General features: G+C 48.0%; 1 protein-coding gene across 1 annotated transcript; it reads left to right on the plus strand.

Annotated features, from left to right (window-relative positions):
- The first annotated feature begins 3,221 nt into the window (after positions 1 to 3,221).
- Positions 3,222 to 19,402, plus strand: LOC135821657 (uncharacterized). The gene is made up of 7 exons (XM_065334656.1): positions 3,222 to 3,678; positions 6,912 to 6,935; positions 13,139 to 13,501; positions 14,471 to 14,809; positions 16,221 to 16,316; positions 17,526 to 17,900; positions 18,696 to 19,402. The coding sequence occupies exons 1-7, from the start codon at positions 3,222 to 3,224 to the stop codon at positions 18,713 to 18,715; spliced, it is 1,674 nt and encodes a 557-aa protein (XP_065190728.1). The 3' UTR covers positions 18,716 to 19,402.
- Positions 19,403 to 19,987: the final 585 nt, after the last annotated feature.

Consider the following 19,987-nt stretch of genomic DNA (forward strand, 5'->3'; position numbering starts at 1 on the left):
GTTTGACTTTTTGAGGTATCATACCCTTCATAGTGGTGGCCTGCTGATGCGAAGGCTAGTTGTGTGTTTCTGAACATTCGAGCAATACCGACGCGGATCCCGCGAATATTATTATTATACCCTTATGGTAGCTTGCCCCTCCCTTGCACCAATTTTCGGGACGTGTTTACAGTAAAATTTGTAACTAATGACCACCCCTTGGGGCCAGAGAAAGCCGTCTTTAGTGGCAGCTGGTCCTTAGTTAGAGGTTTAAAACTCACAACCATTATTATGAATGTGAGACCGTCCGTGCCTGACAATGTGGTCTGTAGGACCAGGCTGGTCGCTAGTCTTGGTGGTCTTTAGTTACAGCCTTTGCTGTATCCTCGAGATGGACTACATTGTCTAAACTTACACTGCTGTCGAGACTGATTGCACAGTGTAAGGGAATAACTTTGCTATGGCACACGGTGTATCCGACTATCTGGCCATGACAGTCTTTCCTATGTGAATTTCAAGAGCATAATGTTTCCGTCCATAGCTGGAAAATCGTGTGCGACTTATAACGGTCGTTTCAAGCAGGACCTCAAGTTCTGCTGATGGCAGCACACTTTCTTCTCGGCTGTGTTCTATCTGTTTTACAGCTAAGGTACTCACCTCGTATTCCGATTCGACACACACCTGTGACGGCGAGCAGTTCTTCGTCTCAGCCGACAACTACGGCTACAATAGTGCCTTGAACCTGTGCGAAAAACAACACAAGGTGATGCTCACCTTCAACTCGATGCGTGCCCTGATGGAGGGCAACGGTTGCTTCAGTCTGGACATTGTGAAAACTCTCAAGGCTAAGGGGCACGGTGACTTCTGGATTTCCAAGTTCGGCGACTACAACAAGTATGAGGTGTACGAGCCCACACGGGCCACGCTCCTTCAAGACAAGTCCGGCAAGCATGCAGTCATTTGCACACGACCCAGTGAGTAGTGGATCAGGGACATAGCTGGTCCCCCTTTCAGGGGGTTGCACGGCCGCATATGTGTAGGATGGTTTGTGCGTATCATTCATGGTCATTATGTGCATGCTGGACATTGGTCTAAATGTTTGGGGGGTACAACATGCGTAGCCCCCCCCCCCCCCCGTGCCCCATGCGAGATACACATCTGTTGGTGGTGTTCCAACAACTCACTCTCCTCCGGGCCATTCAGCCAGGAGATTGCATACTGTTCAGACCAAGAGTACGAGAGTACTTTGTGGCCTGGTCGACTGCTGATGTTTTTCACGTCCTAACATTCTTTGTTGAAACTCTGCTGTACAGACATGGACCCGTGTGGATCTGACGATGGATTCAGTCCTTGTGGTAGCCACAGGATTTGTCGTTCGTTAAACCTTACCGCCTACAGGTGCCACGGTGAGTTTTCTTGTGCGTATGCTTGTGCTTGTGATGCTGGTGATGCTGGTGATGGTGTTGGTGTTAGGGCTAGTGCTAGTGCTGGTGCTGGTGCTGGTGGTGGTGCTTGTGCTGCTGGGTCTGCTGCTGATGTTGGTGATGCAGCTGCTGATGTTGGTGCTTGTGATGCTGGTGTTGACGGTACTGTTGGTGCTGCCTACCTACAGTGAATGAAAATGCAGATCTATGGTATACTATCCACAATCAGTAATAGCACAAGCTGAATCGACATTGTTAATGTCGATTCAGCTTGTGTTATTATTGATTGCGGCTATTAAATCGTTGTCTCCTATGATTTACTGTCGATACTATGTGAAAGGCAGTCTGTCAGCATTTTCTTGGGCAAGCAGTTCTGTTCCACAAAAGCTTATTTGCATGCGCAACGCCATTTTCCTAAGCCATTCTGCTACCTGACTGTATAGATGGTTTGTCACTATTTGCTGATGACACAGCCCTCATTCAGTTTGACGCTGACATTGCAAACCTGTGTACGAAGCTTCAGAATGGAATCAATGTTGTTCATAAATGGATGTTGTCATGGCGTCTGAAACCCAATATCTTGAAGACAGAAATAGTCTTTAGTCACCCTCAACTAGCCAACCCTCTCACATTTACCCTTCCCAGACTTGATTCGGCTATTAATATTGTAGATACGCACAGGCATTTGGGTGTTGTATTTGACTCGCAATTGTCCTGGAATTCTCAAGTATATTTTGTATGCAACAAAGTTAGCAAATCTGTACGTTGCCTGATGTCTCACTGCTCCCACTTGTCCCCCGAATGTATTCGTCTCTTTTATAAATGCTACCTTCTTCCTATCTTACTGTACGGCGCCGCTGCTTGGCATTCCCTGCTTAGTAAATCTGCTTTATACCGTATTTTCCGGAGTGTAGTGCGCACCTTTGTACAACGCGCACCCCCAATCTTCATTGGGGGTGCGCACTTCAATCTTCATTGAAGTACATGCATTTCATATTCGGAGCATAGTGCGCACCTGCGATTTAGGGCCTAAAATAGCACATCTAAAGTGCGCACTATACTCCGGAAAATACGGTAGGCACTAGAAATACATCATAAACGTGTGTTGAAAATTATTTTTCGTAAACCCTCTCTATTCCCCTCCGCTTATCTATATACATGTAGTTTGACCTCCACCAGCCCCATCTTTATCCTGTCGCAGAGACAGTCATGCGTTCTGGTCCATCGTATTAAACTGAACATTGTCCCTGAACATCTCAGCAAGTATAATTGGTTTGCTTTCGCACGGGACACTCGCAATGGCATAGTACTTCCCAGAGCTTTGTCAACTATGTTTACCAAATCTCCTATCTGTTCTCCATATTTGTATTGGCTCAAGCTGCTCATGGAAATGAAGACAATATCCAATATTAGACAGTTCATAGACCATGTTAAATGTCATGCCACGTTGTAGGCTCGCTCGCCTCTTTTGCTAGCTTATCTCGCCGCTCTCCACCATGGTCAACATAGCGATAAATTTCACCCCGCTGATGCATTCGTTTCTTCCGATTATCATCTTCTTTCCTTCTCTTTTCTTCTCTTGCCATTATTATAATATTCTTTCCTTCTTTTTTCTTCTCTTGCCATGGCTGGCTAACGCCCCCTCCTTTTCATTGGCTTCTGCCATTGGACGGTGAAATAAAATAAAATTAAAATTATGAATGGTGTTAGCTAGGAATTCGCCATGACGACCACCAGTTGTTCATGTCATACCGTGCTCCATACCGGCTGTCGGTCTTTACAGACATGGCCATCTTCTGATAGTGAGTAGTCCTCATAATGGCACTATTGAGATGCCTACCATTAAAATGTTATTATCGTTTTCGTGCAGATACAAGTGCCACCGTGGACGTAGTCAAGCCCGAGCATGGAGGAGGTCTCGTGAAATACAAGATTGGCTACGAATTGGCCGGTGGCGACATCAGCTACACCGATGCAAAGCATGCATTCGCAAAGTGCAAGAAAGGCAACAAAGATGCCCACTCCGATCCGTTCCGGATGGAAGAGTACACCAATACGCCGGCCGTCTTCAACACTGTGAACACACTCCTCAGAAGAATGGCTGCCACTATCCCAGTGTATGTACGCAGCATGGACACCCAATCATTGTTATTGCAAGGTTCCGACGGAGCGAGCGGTGTACAACATGGAGAGTTCCGGACCTTCTATTTGGCCCGACACCCGACCAACTCGCTCAGCAGCCCCGTGCCAAGGACCGGCGTTTCCATCTGCACTTGTAAGTGTGTGTGTGTGTGTGTGTGCGTGTGTGCGTGCGTGCGTGCGTGCGTGCGTGCGTGCGCGTGCAGGGACTAATTTACTTCCAAAAAATGCATAGCAATAATTGCTACACACCCCGACGTTTGCATAGCAACGCAACAATTTTGCATAGCAGTTTTTTTTCGTCGACAATGCAGTCTTCAGTGCACTTCCACTTATACCGTCAACGAACGCCGTGCTGTAATTCCTCAAACCACGAAGCGAGGACGCCTTCTCCTGGCACATCTTGCAAAATATCTTGGTCACAGCTCCACCACTCGACTCTGCGCGAATCCATTCTTTTTTGGGATCAAATTCAGCAATCCACTTGTCCACAGTACCTTGTTTCACAGACATGCCGGCAGTGAAGAGGCTTCCTCAATTAGGCTAGCAGAATTTTACAACGATAAGTCCTGAACGGTCGAGACGCCTACTGCTAGTGAAGCAACGCGGTCTAAATCTCAAAAGCAGGTGAAGTACTTGTCGACACTCGCCTCGTGCTTCCTGGGCTGCACTTCGAGTAAGTAAGTTAGTTAGTTTCCAAGTGCACGTGCTGCGGTGCGCGTGCGGAGATAGTGTGACATATGGCCATGGTCCCGCAGCCCGCGCGTGCGTAGACCCGGGTGCTCGAATCAGAAACGATTTGACAGGTGTGAAATTTCTCATCTGTAAATCTCAACAATGTCAGAATATACTTTTGGAGAGGCGATGGAACAGGGAAGGGAGTCTGGCTTGACCCACCCAGCAGGAATTCAGAACCTGGGTGCGCTACAACACAGCCTACAGTACGCAGTAAAATTGTCGTATTTCCTTCGGATTTTTTATTTGAAAATTGGGTGCTCGAATCAGAAACAGCAAACTCGTCAGATCGTCTCCGATTCAAGCACACGGGTCTACCATCGTCTACGCTTGGTATGGCAGTTAAGGGCAGGGAGTAGTTACTTACTACTTCGTTTTTGAGAGCAAGATTGTCAGTGGAGCCGCAGATTCAGCAGGTCTTTGGCAGCACCGTACACGAGACCCACATCCTCGAATCAAGGACCCAGCAAAAAGTGGGTCGCGAGTATTTCAAAAACCGTTTACCGGGCAGGGCTGAAATTTGGCATACCGTTAGCGGGCCGTATGTTGATGGTATTTCTGAAAATTAAACGAAATCGGAACAAATTTAGGTACAATTTCAGGCTGTTTCTGTTTTGGTACCCCGTCTCTCATTCGAGCACCCGGGTCTATGGTGTAAAATCTACCTGCAGTGCTGCAGTGCAGGCTGGACAACCACACACACACAGTCTAATCTAGTCACAGTGCATGGCGCGCCATCTCCTGGTGCCAAACCAGCCACACACACTGTAAAGCTACACATGTGCATGCGCTACGCATGCACTACAAATCTATGTCCAGGGCCATACTTGGCTAACATGTATGTTGTGTCGCAGTTTACCGCGACTCACTACGAACTTCGAATCGCAGACACTGTGTTTTGCGTCGCAAACTGCGATGCGATACCGGTTAAATTAGTCCCTGGCGTGTGTGTGTGTGTCCCATATGGTGCAGTGGTATGTGCAGCGATTTCCAACCGATAGGTTGTGGGCTCGATTCCCAATGATTATGGTCACACACATCTTTCTTCTCTTTCTCAGACTCCTCCTGACTTTTCTTTCATTCTCCTGGGTGGTTACCAACAGCCAGTGCATGCCAGAGTATGTGGTGTGATGTGTGTGCGGGAAAAGAAATGAAAAAAGACCAACAAGTAGGGATTCACTGGCCAGAAAAAGCCACATCATACCTGTGTGGTGTAGACCAGGCTGAATAGTGGCGGTCAATTCTTCAGCCTTGCAATCTGTTGAATAGTGCAATCCCAGCACAAGCTGCTATGGCTTCTGCTGTAGCATCGCTATCATCGCCTCCGGCGATGGGCGTCCAATGGTCCAATGGTGTTTGTCCCATGTGTATCCCATATGGTGCAGTGGTATGTGCAGCGATTTCCAATCGATAGGTTGCGGATTCGATTCCCGACGATTATGGTCACACACGTCTTTCTTCTCTTTCTCAGACTCTTCCTGACTTTTCTTTCATTCTCCTGGGTGGTTACCAACAGCCAGTGCATGCCGGAGTATGTGGTGTGATGTGTGTGCGGGAAAAAAGAAAAGAAAAAAGACCAAAAAATAAAGACCTAATAATAGGGATTCACTGGCCAGAAAAAGTCATGTCAAATAGCTGTATGGTGTAGGACAGGCTGAATAGTGACGGTTTATTCTTCAGCCTTGCAAGCTGTTGAATGGCGCAGTCCCAGCACAAGTTGCTATGGCTTCTGCCGTAGCATTGCTATCATCGCCTCTGGCGATGGGCGTCAAGAGGTCAAGAGGTTGGTAACCACCCAGGAGAATGAAAGAAAAGTCAGGAGGAGTCTGAGAAAGCGAAGAAAGATGTGTGTGACCATGATCGTCGGGAATCGAACCCGCAACCTATCGATCGTAAATCGCTGCACATACCACTGCACCATACACACGCACACGCACACACACACACAAACACACACACACACACACACACACACACACACACACACACACACACATGCAGCAATCACATAAATATATTAGGCATCAAAATGTTGTTTATAATAAAGTTTTTTCAAGGTTGTACCAATGGTCACTTTTTGGGGTCATGTGTGAGAATTTGTTTAATCACCGGTGAACAGGCAAAGCCCAGTTCACATTCACTTTGATGTGACTCGTGTTGAGTCAAAGCAGTTACCGGGAAGCCCTTCCATGGTTTGGGCGAAAAAGAACAAGCTTCTGTAGCGCCGCTGTGCGGTGATGGGAGCGGCGTCCTTGAAAACGCTCTATTAATTGATTCCAGTGATGATGTAAGGATGGCTGCGGCGGATTCTTGTCATCTTGAGAATGTGCAACATTGTTGCCCTGTTCCCCTGTGTATAAAACAAATCCATTTTCCAGCTAATGTTATACTGTAGAAATATTCGTCTGGAATTTAATTTCGTCTTTTTCGTCCAACGAGCTGTTGGACTGACTTAAATGCCGGACTAATATTGATTTGTCCAGTTTTTCAATACACTCTAATGATCCATGGACGAAATTTACAACCGTACGAACTCCCTTTCTTTGGAGTTGGACGAAATTATTGACCAACGAAATGTTCTGCTTATACAGTAATCAAATATTGCCTTTCTTATTCTTCTTTTTTTCCTCACAGGGATTGTCAAACATCAACCCAAAAGTGAGTGTTTTCGTGAGATCCTAGTGCCCCGTGGCACAACCCTCGTCATAGACACAAGCTCCTAATTCTCTTGTTGGTTAGAAGGTGTTCTTTATTGATCTGTCCCTGTTCTCGGGAGTTGTGTGATTACAGGAAAAATAGTGTGCAAAGTGAGTCGGACATGTATGGTAAAGTGTTGTATCGTCCTCTTTACGGAGGTGACACAGTGGGTGCCCAATCGGGCGAAGCACAAACAAAAAAGGTGCCGCGAGTCAGTGCTGTCATGCAGCAACAGTGTGTGTGTGTGTGTGTGTGTGTGTGTGTGTGTGTGTGTGTGTGTGTAAAATTTGGCTCGTGGAATGTCCGCAGTCTGGTGAATTGTGATGGCCCAGTTGAGACGGCGACAACTCGAAATTTGAATTTGAAAAATTCAAAGCAAGTGAATTGCATCGTGGAAGATAGGAAGATCAACATCGTCGTTCGCGAAGCTCGACGACTTGGTATCGAGACCCTTGGACTCCAAGAGACGAAGTGGTTTGGCAACAATGTATACAATGTTGAGGATGCTGTTGTTGTTGCTTCTGGTCGACCGACACCCGTGGAAAATTTCGCTCGTGGCGAGGGAGTCGCGCTCGTGATGCGGGGCCGCTCAGCGCTGGCGTTTGCAGCAGGCGGCCGGCAGTGGACAGCTGTGTCTTCTCGTGTGATGGTCGTAAAGTTGCAGTTTGCTCTGGAGTCTGGCAAGTCGCAGTGGGTTCATGTTCTTGTTTGCTACGCTCCCACTTTCCGCAGTAGTCGTGATGAAAAATTCAAATTTTTCAATTCGCTTGAACACGTGCTTCTGTCAATTCCGGTCTCTGATAAACTCATCGTACTCGGAGACTTCAATGCTCGAGTTGGTTCAGGGCAGCGTGATGACGAGTGGCACAGAGTTCGCGGTCCTTTTGGTACTGGAGCTATGAATGAGTCTGGTGAACGTTTACTCTTGTTCTTGGCTCTGCATGGTCTGCAAATCTGTAACACCTGGTTCAAGAAGCGGGACGCAGAACTGCACACATGGCAACACCCACGCTCGCAGGCATGGCACTGTATCGACTTTGTCTTCACTAGGCGAGCGGATCGTACCAACTGCATGGACTGTCATGTTGTTCGCCGTGCAGAGTGTAGCACTGATCACAGATTGGTGTGTCTGACCTATCGCCTTCCGGCACCAGTCCACCGCCAGCGCCTGCCACCGCGAAACCCTGGGAAACGTAGCATGTTCGATGTAAGCAAATTGAAGACGTGTACGGGTATGAGTGAGGAGGAGCGGGAAGTTGTTGAGTGCAACAGGGCAGTGTACCGAAGTGCTCTTGGTGATCGGCTGAAATCGTGTCACGTCACCCATGAAGACACCTGGCAGCCTATCAAGTGGGCGATTGTAGATGCTGCCGAAGCTTCCATCCCTACACGGAAATCTCGACGTCAGCCTGACTGGTTTGCAGACAGCGCAACAATCCTTGAACCCAAGCTGCAACATCGAAACCGTGCCTATGCCCAGTGGCTTCAGTCTGCTGATCCCGCTGACCTTTCGGCTTTCCGCAAGGCCCGTAGTGCAGCGCGTACTGCAGTTCGAACGGCAAAGCGTGTCTGGTTGCAAAGAAAGGCGGATATGGCACAGTCTGGCAAGTTCAGTGGGGAGCGCGTCTGGTCAGCCATCCGGGACATCCAGCGCTGCTACAATGGTATGAAACCTGTGGCCTCTCATTCCATTCGCAAATCTGATGGAACCCTGTGTGTGTCAGCGGAGGAAGAGCGTGTTTGCTGGCAGCAACATTTCACCCGTGTTCTCAATGTCATTAGTGTGTTCGATGTCTCTGTCTTCCAGCAGTTGTCCTGCCGGGAAGTTGACGACAGCCTGGCATGCCCTCCAACGGCTGTGGATATTGAGTGCGCTCTCCATCATCTGGCCAACGGCAAGTCGGCTGGTTCGTCTCTCATCGTTGCGGAGCTGTTGAAGCACGGCTTTACTGTTCTTCGGCCACACCTGGATGCACTCTTCTCCACATGCTGGTCAGCGTCATCTGTGCCTCAGGAGTGGAAAGATGCTGTGCTCGTCCCTATTCCAAAAAAAGGTGACTTGAGCAAGTGTGACAACTGGAGGGGAATAGCCTTATTGGACGTCGTCGGGAAGCTTCTCGCACGTGTTATTCAGGACCGGCTGCAACCTCTTGCTGAGGCACATCTCCCTGAAAGCCAATGTGGTTTTCGGCGCGGGCGATCCTGCACAGATGCCATCTTTTGCGTGCGACAGGTAGTCGAGAAGGCATTCGAGCACCGCTGTAAGGCCTTTCTCGTTTTCATCGATCTCCGCAAGGCGTACGACTCGGTACCGCGCGCTGCACTGTTGCTGGCCCTTGAGGTGTATGGTGTGCCTGGGTCACTCATCCAGCTGATTGACGGCTTCCATTCAGGCATGCAGGCTGCTGTTCGGGTTGATGGTGATGTGTCTGGGAACATCTCGGTTGAGAATGGTTTGCGGCAAGGGTGCGTTATGGCCCCACTGTTGTTTAACCTGTACTTTGGTCTTGTGCTGGAAGCATGGCGTTCAGCTATAGCAGCAGCTGGTGTTAACGGTGTGTCCCTGGTATCTTCAATCCATGGAAGTGGCAATCTATTTCCCAAGCGAACCCGTCAAACTGGCACGACATCGGTCAACGACCTGGAGTTTGCAGATGATGCAGCACTACTTGCACCATCCCGTGAGTCAGCTCAACTGGCTTTGGAGCTGTTCAGCAACGTTGCTTCTTCCTTCGGCTTGACTCTGAGTACAGCGAAGACCAAGTTCATGGCCGTTGGTGCAAATTTATCATGTGCTGACCGCCTTCCGCTCTTTGTTGGTCCGGAGGAGATCGAAAGTGTCAAATCCTTTGTGTATCTTGGCTCTGTGATAACTGCTGACACCCGCTCATCTGCAGATGTGGCCAGAAGACTCGGTAAGGCAGCGGCAGCTTTCGACCTTATGCGCCGTGTCTTTCTTGACCGAAACCTTTCCATCGCCACCAAGCGCCATCTTTACGATGTTTGCGTTCTGTCCACATTGCTCTATGCCTGTGAGTGCTGGACTCCGCTGAAGAGAGACATGGTTGCCATCAACAACTTCCACCACCGCTCCCTCAGGTTCATTCTGGGTGTATCCCGGCTCGATCAACAGCTGCAGCATGTCAACAACCAGGAGCTGCGAAGACGCTGGGGTGATATGGCACTGCCATCTGATACCGTCAGACACCGCCGTCTGCAGTGGCTTGGGCATGTCGCCAGAATGCCAGATGACCGGCTTCCGAAGCTGATACTGTTTAGCTTCTTCTCAGATCCACGCCCAGCCTGTGGGCCACGACTGCGATGGAAAGACCTCGTCGCACGTGATCTTCGTTTCGGTGGCATAGTGAATTGGCTCACTTTGGCTCAGGATCGCCCAGCATGGCGCGAGGCAATTGCAAAGACTCCGGATGATCTCGTGGAGTGTAACAACAACAAAGTCACCTGCAAGGTTTGCAACCGATCATTCACTGCTCGTGGGATTCACCGTCACAAGTGCTCAGCTGTACGGTCCTTACCTGTTGCCCAGCAGCCTGGGGCCCGTCACTGTGGAGTTTGTGACCGCTGGTTTCAAAGCGCTGGCGGTTTTGCAGTTCATCGTTGTGTGGAGCGTCAGACATCGGACGAAATACCAGCTGTTTCAACGAGATGCAGCCTGAACTTGGACTGCTGCCAGCACCATTGCTCGATCTGTGATCGCTGCATGAAGAGTCAGGCTGGTTTTAACCGCCATAATTGTACTCGAGGCAAACGACTGCGAAAGGACCAGAGGACTAATCTGCCCATTCAATGCAGCCTATGTAACGAACGATTCTCCCGCCCGCAGGACCTCACCCGCCACCGTAGACAGAAACACTAGCTATGTGTAGAACGGTCCCCTTTCACCTCAATTATTCTCCTTGTTTCTTTTTTCTCGCTGTTGTCTCCCGCTTCTGGGAGCGACGTGGCCATTTTGTGGCAGTTGTACATAGTAGTAGTAGTAGTGTGTGTGTGTGTGTGTGTGTGTGTGTGTGTGTGTGTGTGTGTGTGTGTGTGTGTGTGTGTGTGTGTGTGTGTGTGTGTGTGTGTGTGTGTGTGTGTGTGTGTGTGTGTGTGTGTGTGTGTGTGTGTGTGTGTGTGTGTGTGTGTGTGTGTGTGTGTGTGTGTGTGTGTGTGTGCTTTCTGAGCTCCGTGTTCTTGGCTTTCTCCCAAGTTTTCTGCCTGCCCGGGGCGACTCTGGCGTAGCCAGAGTCGACCCTGGAGCACCCTCGCACACTGCCAAGGTAGTGCTGCATGATTGGAGCGCGGAGTCGCGATGTAGCTTGCAGGACAATTTACTTTGATATTGTCACTGCTGCGTCGGCCGTGGTCCACCACTCGCAGTGGAGTAGCTGTCCCTCGAGTGCTGTGAAGAATCCAAGCTCGAAGAATGCAGTGGTGGGAATTGCGGATTGGCTGGTGGAGTGCTGGAACAACTCGTTGTTTTCAGTGGAGTGGACGAGCGAGTGCGGAGAGGAAGGTCCCAATGGCGGAATGGTGGGAATTGAAACTTCAATCTTTCGTCGTCATGAGTGCACTGGTCAAGCGTTGTGGAAGTCTGTCGGATTTGTGAGGCCTTGCTGCCCTGCCGCTTACATCGTCAACGTGGAAGAACTGCTAGTGGAGTCCTGGTGGGATTTCGGATGCCCACACTCCTTTTGCTTGGTGGATTCTTTCGTGGACAGTGTTTTTTTCGTGACGTGAAATTTTGAATTTTTTTTCCTTCCTGTTCATTTTTCAGTCGTTGGCGCTGTAGCTGTCAGGTTGTTGTTACAGTACAGCAGTCGTCCGTTCTGCTTCATTGTTTCTTCTGTTTTGCCAGTTCTGCTAGCTGATTCTATTAATTTTATTTGCCACTGCCCCTCATAGTGCTCATGCTTGGGTGGAGGGCGGCGTGACCCGTTTAGGGTAGCTGTATCATATTAGTAGTAGTAGTGTGTGTGTGTGTGTGTGTGTGTGTGTGTGTGTGTGTGTGTGTGTGTGTTTGATAGCAGGCTTGGGTGCAGGGGGAAATCAAATTGAAATGGCAGATGATACTCTGTGTGGGGATGCCTAGCGATGTGAGAGATGGTGTGTTATGCAAGTAAGAATTTATTCCCGTAGCTATGCAGAAGACGTTACTTCAGTAACGTCTGGCGCTAGCCAGGGTCCACACAGCTTTAATTTGGTATTTGTGTGTTTGTGTGTTTGTTTGTTTGTGTCACGCCTGGCGCTATCCCGTATCTGTCCCGTACTGTACCGTACCAGCAAAGACAGCTGGCCACAATATTTTTGTTTGTTTGTGCCATCGACATGCCTGGCGCTATCCCGTACCTGTCCCGTACCATCAAGAGTACGGTACCAACAAGAGAATGAGTATATATGCGAAGTGTATCGGGGGAATGCATTCAGTGCAGTAACATTTTGTGTGGATTTGTGTGCGAGGCCGAGATCCCACTAGCAGGCTGGCTGGGCCGCCTGTCGACCAGCCCGGGAATCGCATGTAGGCGGATAGCATAATAAGTATAACGTTTATACAGTCATGTAGATGTATAGCAGGGAGTCATATTATGTAAACGACTCCCTGCTGTATGGGGAGATTTTCTGGATAGAAATACGAAGTAGGGAGACGAGTAAATGCAATCAGAATGGATGTTAGTTGCCGTCAGTATAATAATAAGAAGAAGATAAACTCCCGTGATCGGCAGAGTCAGCGCCGGTCCCAGGAAACGTCAGGACAGACATCCCGTCGACTCCAGAACGCCCGTGATCGGCAGAGTCAGCGCCGGTCCCATAGCTATGCAGAAGACGTTACTTCAGTATCTCATTGAAACGTTTTTGCAATACAATGATTTAGCTTATCAAAGGAAAAGCATTTCCATCAGTTCTAACAACATGCACGAGGAGCTAGGCAACAAAACATAGCGCAGGGCCCTGAGCTTCCAAGCTCTCTCGTTTTCATTTATTTGAACAGCAGCTTTTCTATGCCAAGTTTCAACTGTAAACCGATCTTTGCAGTTTGCCGAAATTCCCCAGACCACCATAATTTTCACATTACATGGACTTTTACAGAGTATGTTGTGATCAGATGACCTGTGTATACTAATGTCTACACTCCTGTACTGTTCTGTGGTGAATCTATCGGACAGGAACCACGGTACGAGAGGAATACGTGACCACTGTTGGCGGCGAGAAGCGCACAGCGGAAGTCTGGTTCAATGTCACCCACGGCTGGTTCCACTCGGACACCAAGGTGAACGCGGAGAGGAGCTGCCGGCGGACGCACGGTTTCGATTACGCCGGACCGTTCAACATGGGCATTTACGAGAGCGTTCCCAGAATTCGTAAAGCCGTGGACCGGCTTCTTCTGCTAGGTGATGCCGCCCAGCTCACCATTTATGTCCAAAATAATTCTACTCGCCATTTCCGCACGTTCACGTACCACAAAAACAGCAACCACTGGACTAGCGCTGTCAATCATGCTGCCACAACAGGCCTGGTTGTTTGCACCAGTAAGTCTTTTTTTCTTTTCTTTTTACAAAGACCACTTAAAATGCCAAACATGAGCTGCACCTAGGGAAGCATGCGCAACATGAATCGTCTTCCAGACTGTACATGAGCAAATGTTTGGCGCATGTCGAATCTCGGGTATTTTGAGCTTTACACCCTGAAATCTGAAATTGCCTACGGCTAAACTTCAATTTGCATGACACCGTATGACTGCCTGTCGTATGGCTGTGCATACCGGCAGGAACTGCGAAGGCTGACATTTATTGCGCACGAAAACAGAATTTGGCCCACGTGGCCTGCGACTTGTTCAGGCTTACTTTACCGTGTGGCAGTAGTATATTCCGGGCAGGGTGGGACCGACCACAGTCCGTAACCATGGCTTCATACATACAGCCCCCCAAGAGTTTTTTTATATTCCGCATGCCCTGCTGTTCCAACATTTTTTCAAGTTGACACCTTGTTTGTGATGCAATGCTGCTGGCCCGAGTGATCCCCACGTTTGTACGGGATGCGAACGTATCACGTGTGTTTCCTTGAGCTAGTTTGTAGAGAATAAGGTCAGGATTTGTCCACCGCAAGTACAGGACACGTCTGATTATACGCGTGCATTTGGAATCGCATCATACGAATGACGCCAACTTGAAATTCTGCCGAAGTGCATCGCTCACATAGCGCTCAAACTAACACGAGACACATGTATGTGCTGAGGCAGTGTGTAAAAATGGGCACTGACGAACTTTGCCAGCTCTCGCCGGCAATGATTTGGCGTACGGTTTTTGGTGAGCATTTTTGTGGATCACATCAGTGAAATCGGCCTGGAGATGTTGCAATTCCCCGGGAGTTCTGGTGACGTGCTTCGCAGCCATTGAGGTCATTTCAAGAGAACAGTTGCTGACTCTGCTATTTCTTGCAGACTTTTTTTATATTCTTAGACCTATTTCTTCGTTGTTTTTTTAACTCTTTTTTTGCAGCTCAGACACACCGCAAGTTCGTTCCCACTTTAACGCACACCTGCGGTGACGAAGAGTTCTTCATATCGGCCACCCGTCACACCTATGACAGCGCCCATGCCCTGTGCAGACAGCAGAAAAAGACCATGCTTACCTTCAACTCTATGCGCGTCCTGAACCGGACCGACTCCTGTTTCCGCAACCAAATCCTGAAGGCTATTGAGAGGAAGGGCGCAGACAACTTCTGGATCACAAAGGTCGGCATCTACGATAATCAAGAGGTGTACGTTCCCAGCGAGGACACGGTACTCTATGAAGATGACAGCACCGGTGAACATGCAGTCATTTGCACTAGACAGGGTGAGTAATTATGTTGCACCGGCATCACTCACTCTCTTTGGTCCTCTAGGGTAAACACATTGTCCATGTCAATTGAGCATCTGCAGGTAGACAAGACTTACATAGCCTAGGAGCTGTGGCATCATTCATGACCCACAGCAAGAAGGCAGCACTGCCTGTACCTAGTACCTATGGTGAAGTAAACATACAGATAACATAACATTACTCACCTTGTTCCTAGGGAGCCAGGACTTGGACATGCAATTTGATATTGTGCACTTGTCCTTATCTTGTTAAACCTGACTGAGTTCCTCACAATAGAACTACAGTCCATTCATCGGAAACAGTCCCGCTGGCTTTTGAAAGTCGGATTTGGGCTGATTTGAGGATCAAAACCCCACTTTAAATCTCAAAAATCTGGGTTTTGGATCTGCTTCTCCATACATTTTGCCATGGCATACCTGTCCTAATTTTGTAAAACCTGGCCGAATTTCTAGTTCCTCACATTAAAACTAGACATAGGGACAAGCGCATGGATACGAGCTGTGAGCATCTCTCCACAACTGTAACTACTGTCGCGGACGTTGAAGTCTGATGGGATGACCATGCTCATTTTCGCGCGTACAAGCAGTGTACTTATTCCTGATGATGGGCCTTGCCCGAAAACTTGAACTAACGTACAGTCAAATCTGCCGTTAGCGACCTCTGCTGTAGGCGACCATCTACCGTTAGCGACCGATTTTCCGTGCACAGACGGTTTCACATACAAATTGATCTGTCCAGAGCAACCATCTGCTGTGCGCGACCAGCGACCGCGATTTCATGCATGGTGGCTGCATTCAAATCTGCTGTAAGCTACCGCGCCCCACGTTCAGTCAGGTGCGAAACTGTACTTGCCAGTGTGCTGTCAACTGCAAGGTGTGAAACTGCGCTGTCTTGCAAGTGCGCCCCTATATTCTATTGAATATCCAATAAAATGATATCAAAAATCACATTATTCTCGTCGATTTGAGTACATGGAAGCATAATTATATGCATGCCCGGTATGCCGGATTTACCATACATCTGCCGTAAGAGACCATCTGCCGTAAGAGACCGCTTTTTCTTGCACCAAGGGGCGGTCGCTTACGACAGATTCGACTGTATATCAATTGCAGTGTAGCCTAGAGACCGTTAGAGAGAGTGTGTACTAGGTGTGTGTACGGGATGTATGGATTCAAGTGTTGGCTACAGCGGAGTCTCCAAACCTTGAGACAAGCAGTGTAGTTCTAGAGAATACTGTAACAAAGGACCAGGACCCCGTGGCTGCTAGACTTTTCACCGGACTTCAATGTCCACTACAGTAGATGATAAACATTCGGAGAGTCTACTTTTTTTGCCAGGTTTGGTTATTTACGGCTGAACTTTCTTGATTTAAACCCTTGCCCCGCAGACTTGGATTCATGTCGATCGTCTGTTCTTGGATACGAGCCGTGTAAGAACGGACAGCTCTGCCGCTCCACAACCCTCAAGACCCACAAATGCCACGGTAAGTTGTTGTTAAGATGAAGGCACTGTTGCTGATGCTGAAAATTCGAAAATACAAAAATATTTTTTAAACAATGGGCCGTTCAGCGATATCGAAGAACAGGAAAAGAAGTTGGAACGCAGTACATAATCCAGTAGGGAACTGCTTCTCTGTACCGAACATTTCTGAACACCTAACCTGGCCTGTTCCCCTCAAATCGAAATATTGAGCAACGAAAATTCTGAAATTATAGTATTAGCTAAAGCAGACTGGGACCTGAAAAACGTGAATGTGAGAACTTTCTTTTCCTTTTACTTTACTTTACATTCAGTCGCCACACTTGAACCTACCCGACTCAGATTAAGGCACGGTAGCGGAAGTGTTGCACTGTGTATGTGTCTTGTGCCCGGCCGTGGGTTTGACATCCAGCAACAGCAGACACTGATTGCAAAGGTGTAGTCTATCCTGAAACGAATGGAGCACTGTTACTGCTGATCAGCACTCACATTGCCAGATGAGATATCTACATACCGTAGGTCCGCCGCACCTTTAAAGCCATGGAGGTATATTCGATTATAAAGCCAGTCTCAGTTATAAAGCCATGAGCTTCATAAATGAAATGACATTTGAAGTATGTTTTGTAAACATGAAGGAAAAAGTACTATATTAACAAACTTACAGCCCAGCAGGAATGGTGAACAAGAAGATTTGATGAAATTTCTGTGTGGACTTTGACTTTTATGGCATAGCGTTGTGGGTGAGTCATTTTGCGTCTAGAAAAGCTAGGAAACCAGCGGTGTTTCGAATATGAGGCCACGGCTTTAAAGGTGCAGACACACGGTATTAAATTATTACATGGAAACCTCTGGACCTATCTTGCCTTGTGTGTCGGAGTACTGAGTGCCCAGTTGGTATTATTAATAGCTCTATTAAAAAAAGTTAAAAGGACCAAGAAACTACAAGTTACGCTATAATGTCCACTAACGCTACCAGTTACTAAACAATCAGCTCATGCGATAACATTGCACGGCACTGACCGACGGTACTGACGTTCTACAACTAACTGGATAACAGTTAGTGGACATTATAATGTAACTTGTAGTTCCTTGGTCTTTTTTACTTTTCATAAATAAATAATCCTTGGCTCTCTATCCGAGTTTATTAAAACTGTGATCTCCAAGTCGATTATTTTATTTCCATGTTCAATGTTCTTTTTTCTCTTCTGTGCAGACACACATGTTTCCGTGGATGTAGTAAAGCGGACGCCTGGCAAAGCACCTGTCGAGTACACGGTTGCCTACGAACTGGACCACAGGAACGTGAACTACGACGACGCAGACTACGCTAACTCCAAGTGCAGATCCGGCCCACACCATGCCCACTCGGACCCGTTCCGAATGGAGGAGTACACCAAGTTTCCCTCCGTCTCCAACGCCGTCAACAAGCTCTTCAAGGCGATCGACGTCGGCGTTCCAGTGTTTGTGCACGACCACAAGTTGCCTGGCCCATCGCACGGTGAATACCATACCTTCAAGTATGGCCCACAATCCACTACCAACTCGCTCACCAAGCCCACGCCAAGGGCAGGCGTTGTCATCTGCACTTGTAAGTGGAATGCATCAGCTTGAATGGGTGTTTTCTGATCTTGTTAACTTGATGCCCAGTATGTGGGTGTACACACACGCACGCACGCACATATACACACACATACATACAAGCATCTGCACATATGTAAACCATAAACTGTACACACACGCAAATGTGTACACACATGCAAACACGCGCGCGCACACACACACACAAACACACACACACACACACACACACACACATACAAACATACATACACACAGATGCATGCAGACACAATCAATGTAGCTGAGTAGAGCTGTAGTGCTGTAGTACAAGTGCTGTTGATCAGCGACCTAGAACTAGACGCACGCCATCATACAGGGAAATGCGGCATAAAAGTCGTATCCCATGGCAAAATAGGTTCCGCCCCGGCAACCTTGCAATAGCTCACAGCAAATGTTTCTATGGGCAAGAGTGCATAAACCAATGTGTGCAGCTGTGCAGCTTCGCATTTCGTCCTTGCCGATGATGCACCCTTGGCCAAAAGAAAGGACTGTTTCCTTCACCAAGTTCATTTCCAGCCAATTTGGTAAATGATAGAGAGGTTCTGCAACACGAATATTCGTACAAACTTTGGACGCGAGATCAAAGCAACGGGTTCACTACGTACATGCAATTGGGCGTGCGAGAACCATGAAAAAGTCTGTGCGAATATCCACGCGCACCTTCGCGAAACCCGTTGCGAATACTCGTGCCCATTTTCGTTCTTCAAAAACGTCTCTAACGTGCTGTGGTCTCTCCTTTACCTCATTTATCTTTTTCCTGCAGCGGTCATTCGGAAGGTCTAATTCATGCTCGGTTCTTTCTTCGTTTCCACCCTCCAACATCCTTTTAAAATCCTGCATCACGGTCATTTTGCCAAGTTTCCCACAAGGAATCTAAATGGCCAGGCCTGTTTGACTTTTAGTTACCAATGATAACTGTTTGGCTGTCAATGGAGTACAAAAAGTAGATGCGCACAGCCCAGGTCTGTTTCATGCCTGCAAGCTGTTCCCCCATAATGTAGGAATTAAATTCTATTCTTTTTTTCCGTTTTCCTTAATTGTTTGCATTTTACTTGCTCCTTACTGGCTACTATCAGCCGGAAAATCTCTCTACTACAATTTCAAACAATAGTGCTGCTGTTTTTTTTAAAGATCTGGTTAGCTCCATAACTGGCGAAGCTTGCACTTCCATGTATTCACTTATTTTGTGTGCACGGCATTTGTGTCTGTTTAAGAACACCCTATTCTGTTCTGTTGACACGAGGCACGTGTCTTGTTTACCTGCGGCGACACCACACTATCGCGTTCGACGCATTGTCCTGTTTGACATCATTTCCTGCTTTTAACTAATGCACGACCTTATGTCTTGCATTGCCTTGTATTTCCTACTTCTTCAAAGTTAACCCTACCGAGCACCTCTGCGATAATCTCCCACTCGTGTACCCCGTGTGCATAACATGCTTTTTTGTTTATTTGCGCCTAGTACTGTACCTTGATTGGACTTCGCCCAGAATTAGTTTGGCTTCCGGAATTCCAGTAGTGTGAATGATGTTCGGTCAGGGGCGTCGGAAGGTATTTTAGTGTGGACCAGGCTGAACCTAGAAGGCGCTGACAAGTTTTTCACTCCAAAGGCAGCTCACAACACGTGCCACACATACTGATGGCACTTGGGTCTTTTTCCCTCCCCCAGGGGACCAACCACGGTCAGTTTCTGGAAACTACCAGAGGTGAAAGAAAGTGATTAAATTTGGAAAGGATTGGGAGAACTTCATATTCAAAGGATCAGTCGGGGAAGTGAACTGCCTGAAAAGAGAAAAAAACGCCAGACCCACCAGGACTCGAACCTGGGACCCTGCTTGTCATGAGCAATGCACTAACCACTGAGCTTGTCAGCGCCTTCTAGGTTCAGCCTGGTCCCATAGCTCAGTGGTTAGTGCATTGCTCATGACAAGCAGGGTCCCAGGTTCGAGTCCTGGTGGGTCTGGCGTTTTTTTCTCTTTTCAGGCAGTTCACTTCCCCGACTGATCCTTTGAATATGAAGTTCTCCCAATCCTTTCCAAATTTAATCACTTTCTT

Source organism: Sycon ciliatum, chromosome 7 (genome assembly GCF_964019385.1).
Source record: "Sycon ciliatum chromosome 7, ocSycCili1.1, whole genome shotgun sequence".
Lineage (NCBI taxonomy): Eukaryota > Metazoa > Porifera > Calcarea > Leucosolenida > Sycettidae > Sycon > Sycon ciliatum.

Coding starts and splice junctions, on each gene's coding strand:
- LOC135821657 (XM_065334656.1), top strand. CDS start 3,222: ATGGCACTATTGAGATGCCTACCATTAAAATGTTATTATCGTTTTCGT. Junction 3,679..6,911: donor CGGCGTTTCCATCTGCACTT/GTAAGTGTGTGT, acceptor TTTTCCTCACAG/GGATTGTCAAACATCAACCC. Junction 16,317..17,525: donor CAAGACCCACAAATGCCACG/GTAAGTTGTTGT, acceptor TCTTCTGTGCAG/ACACACATGTTTCCGTGGAT.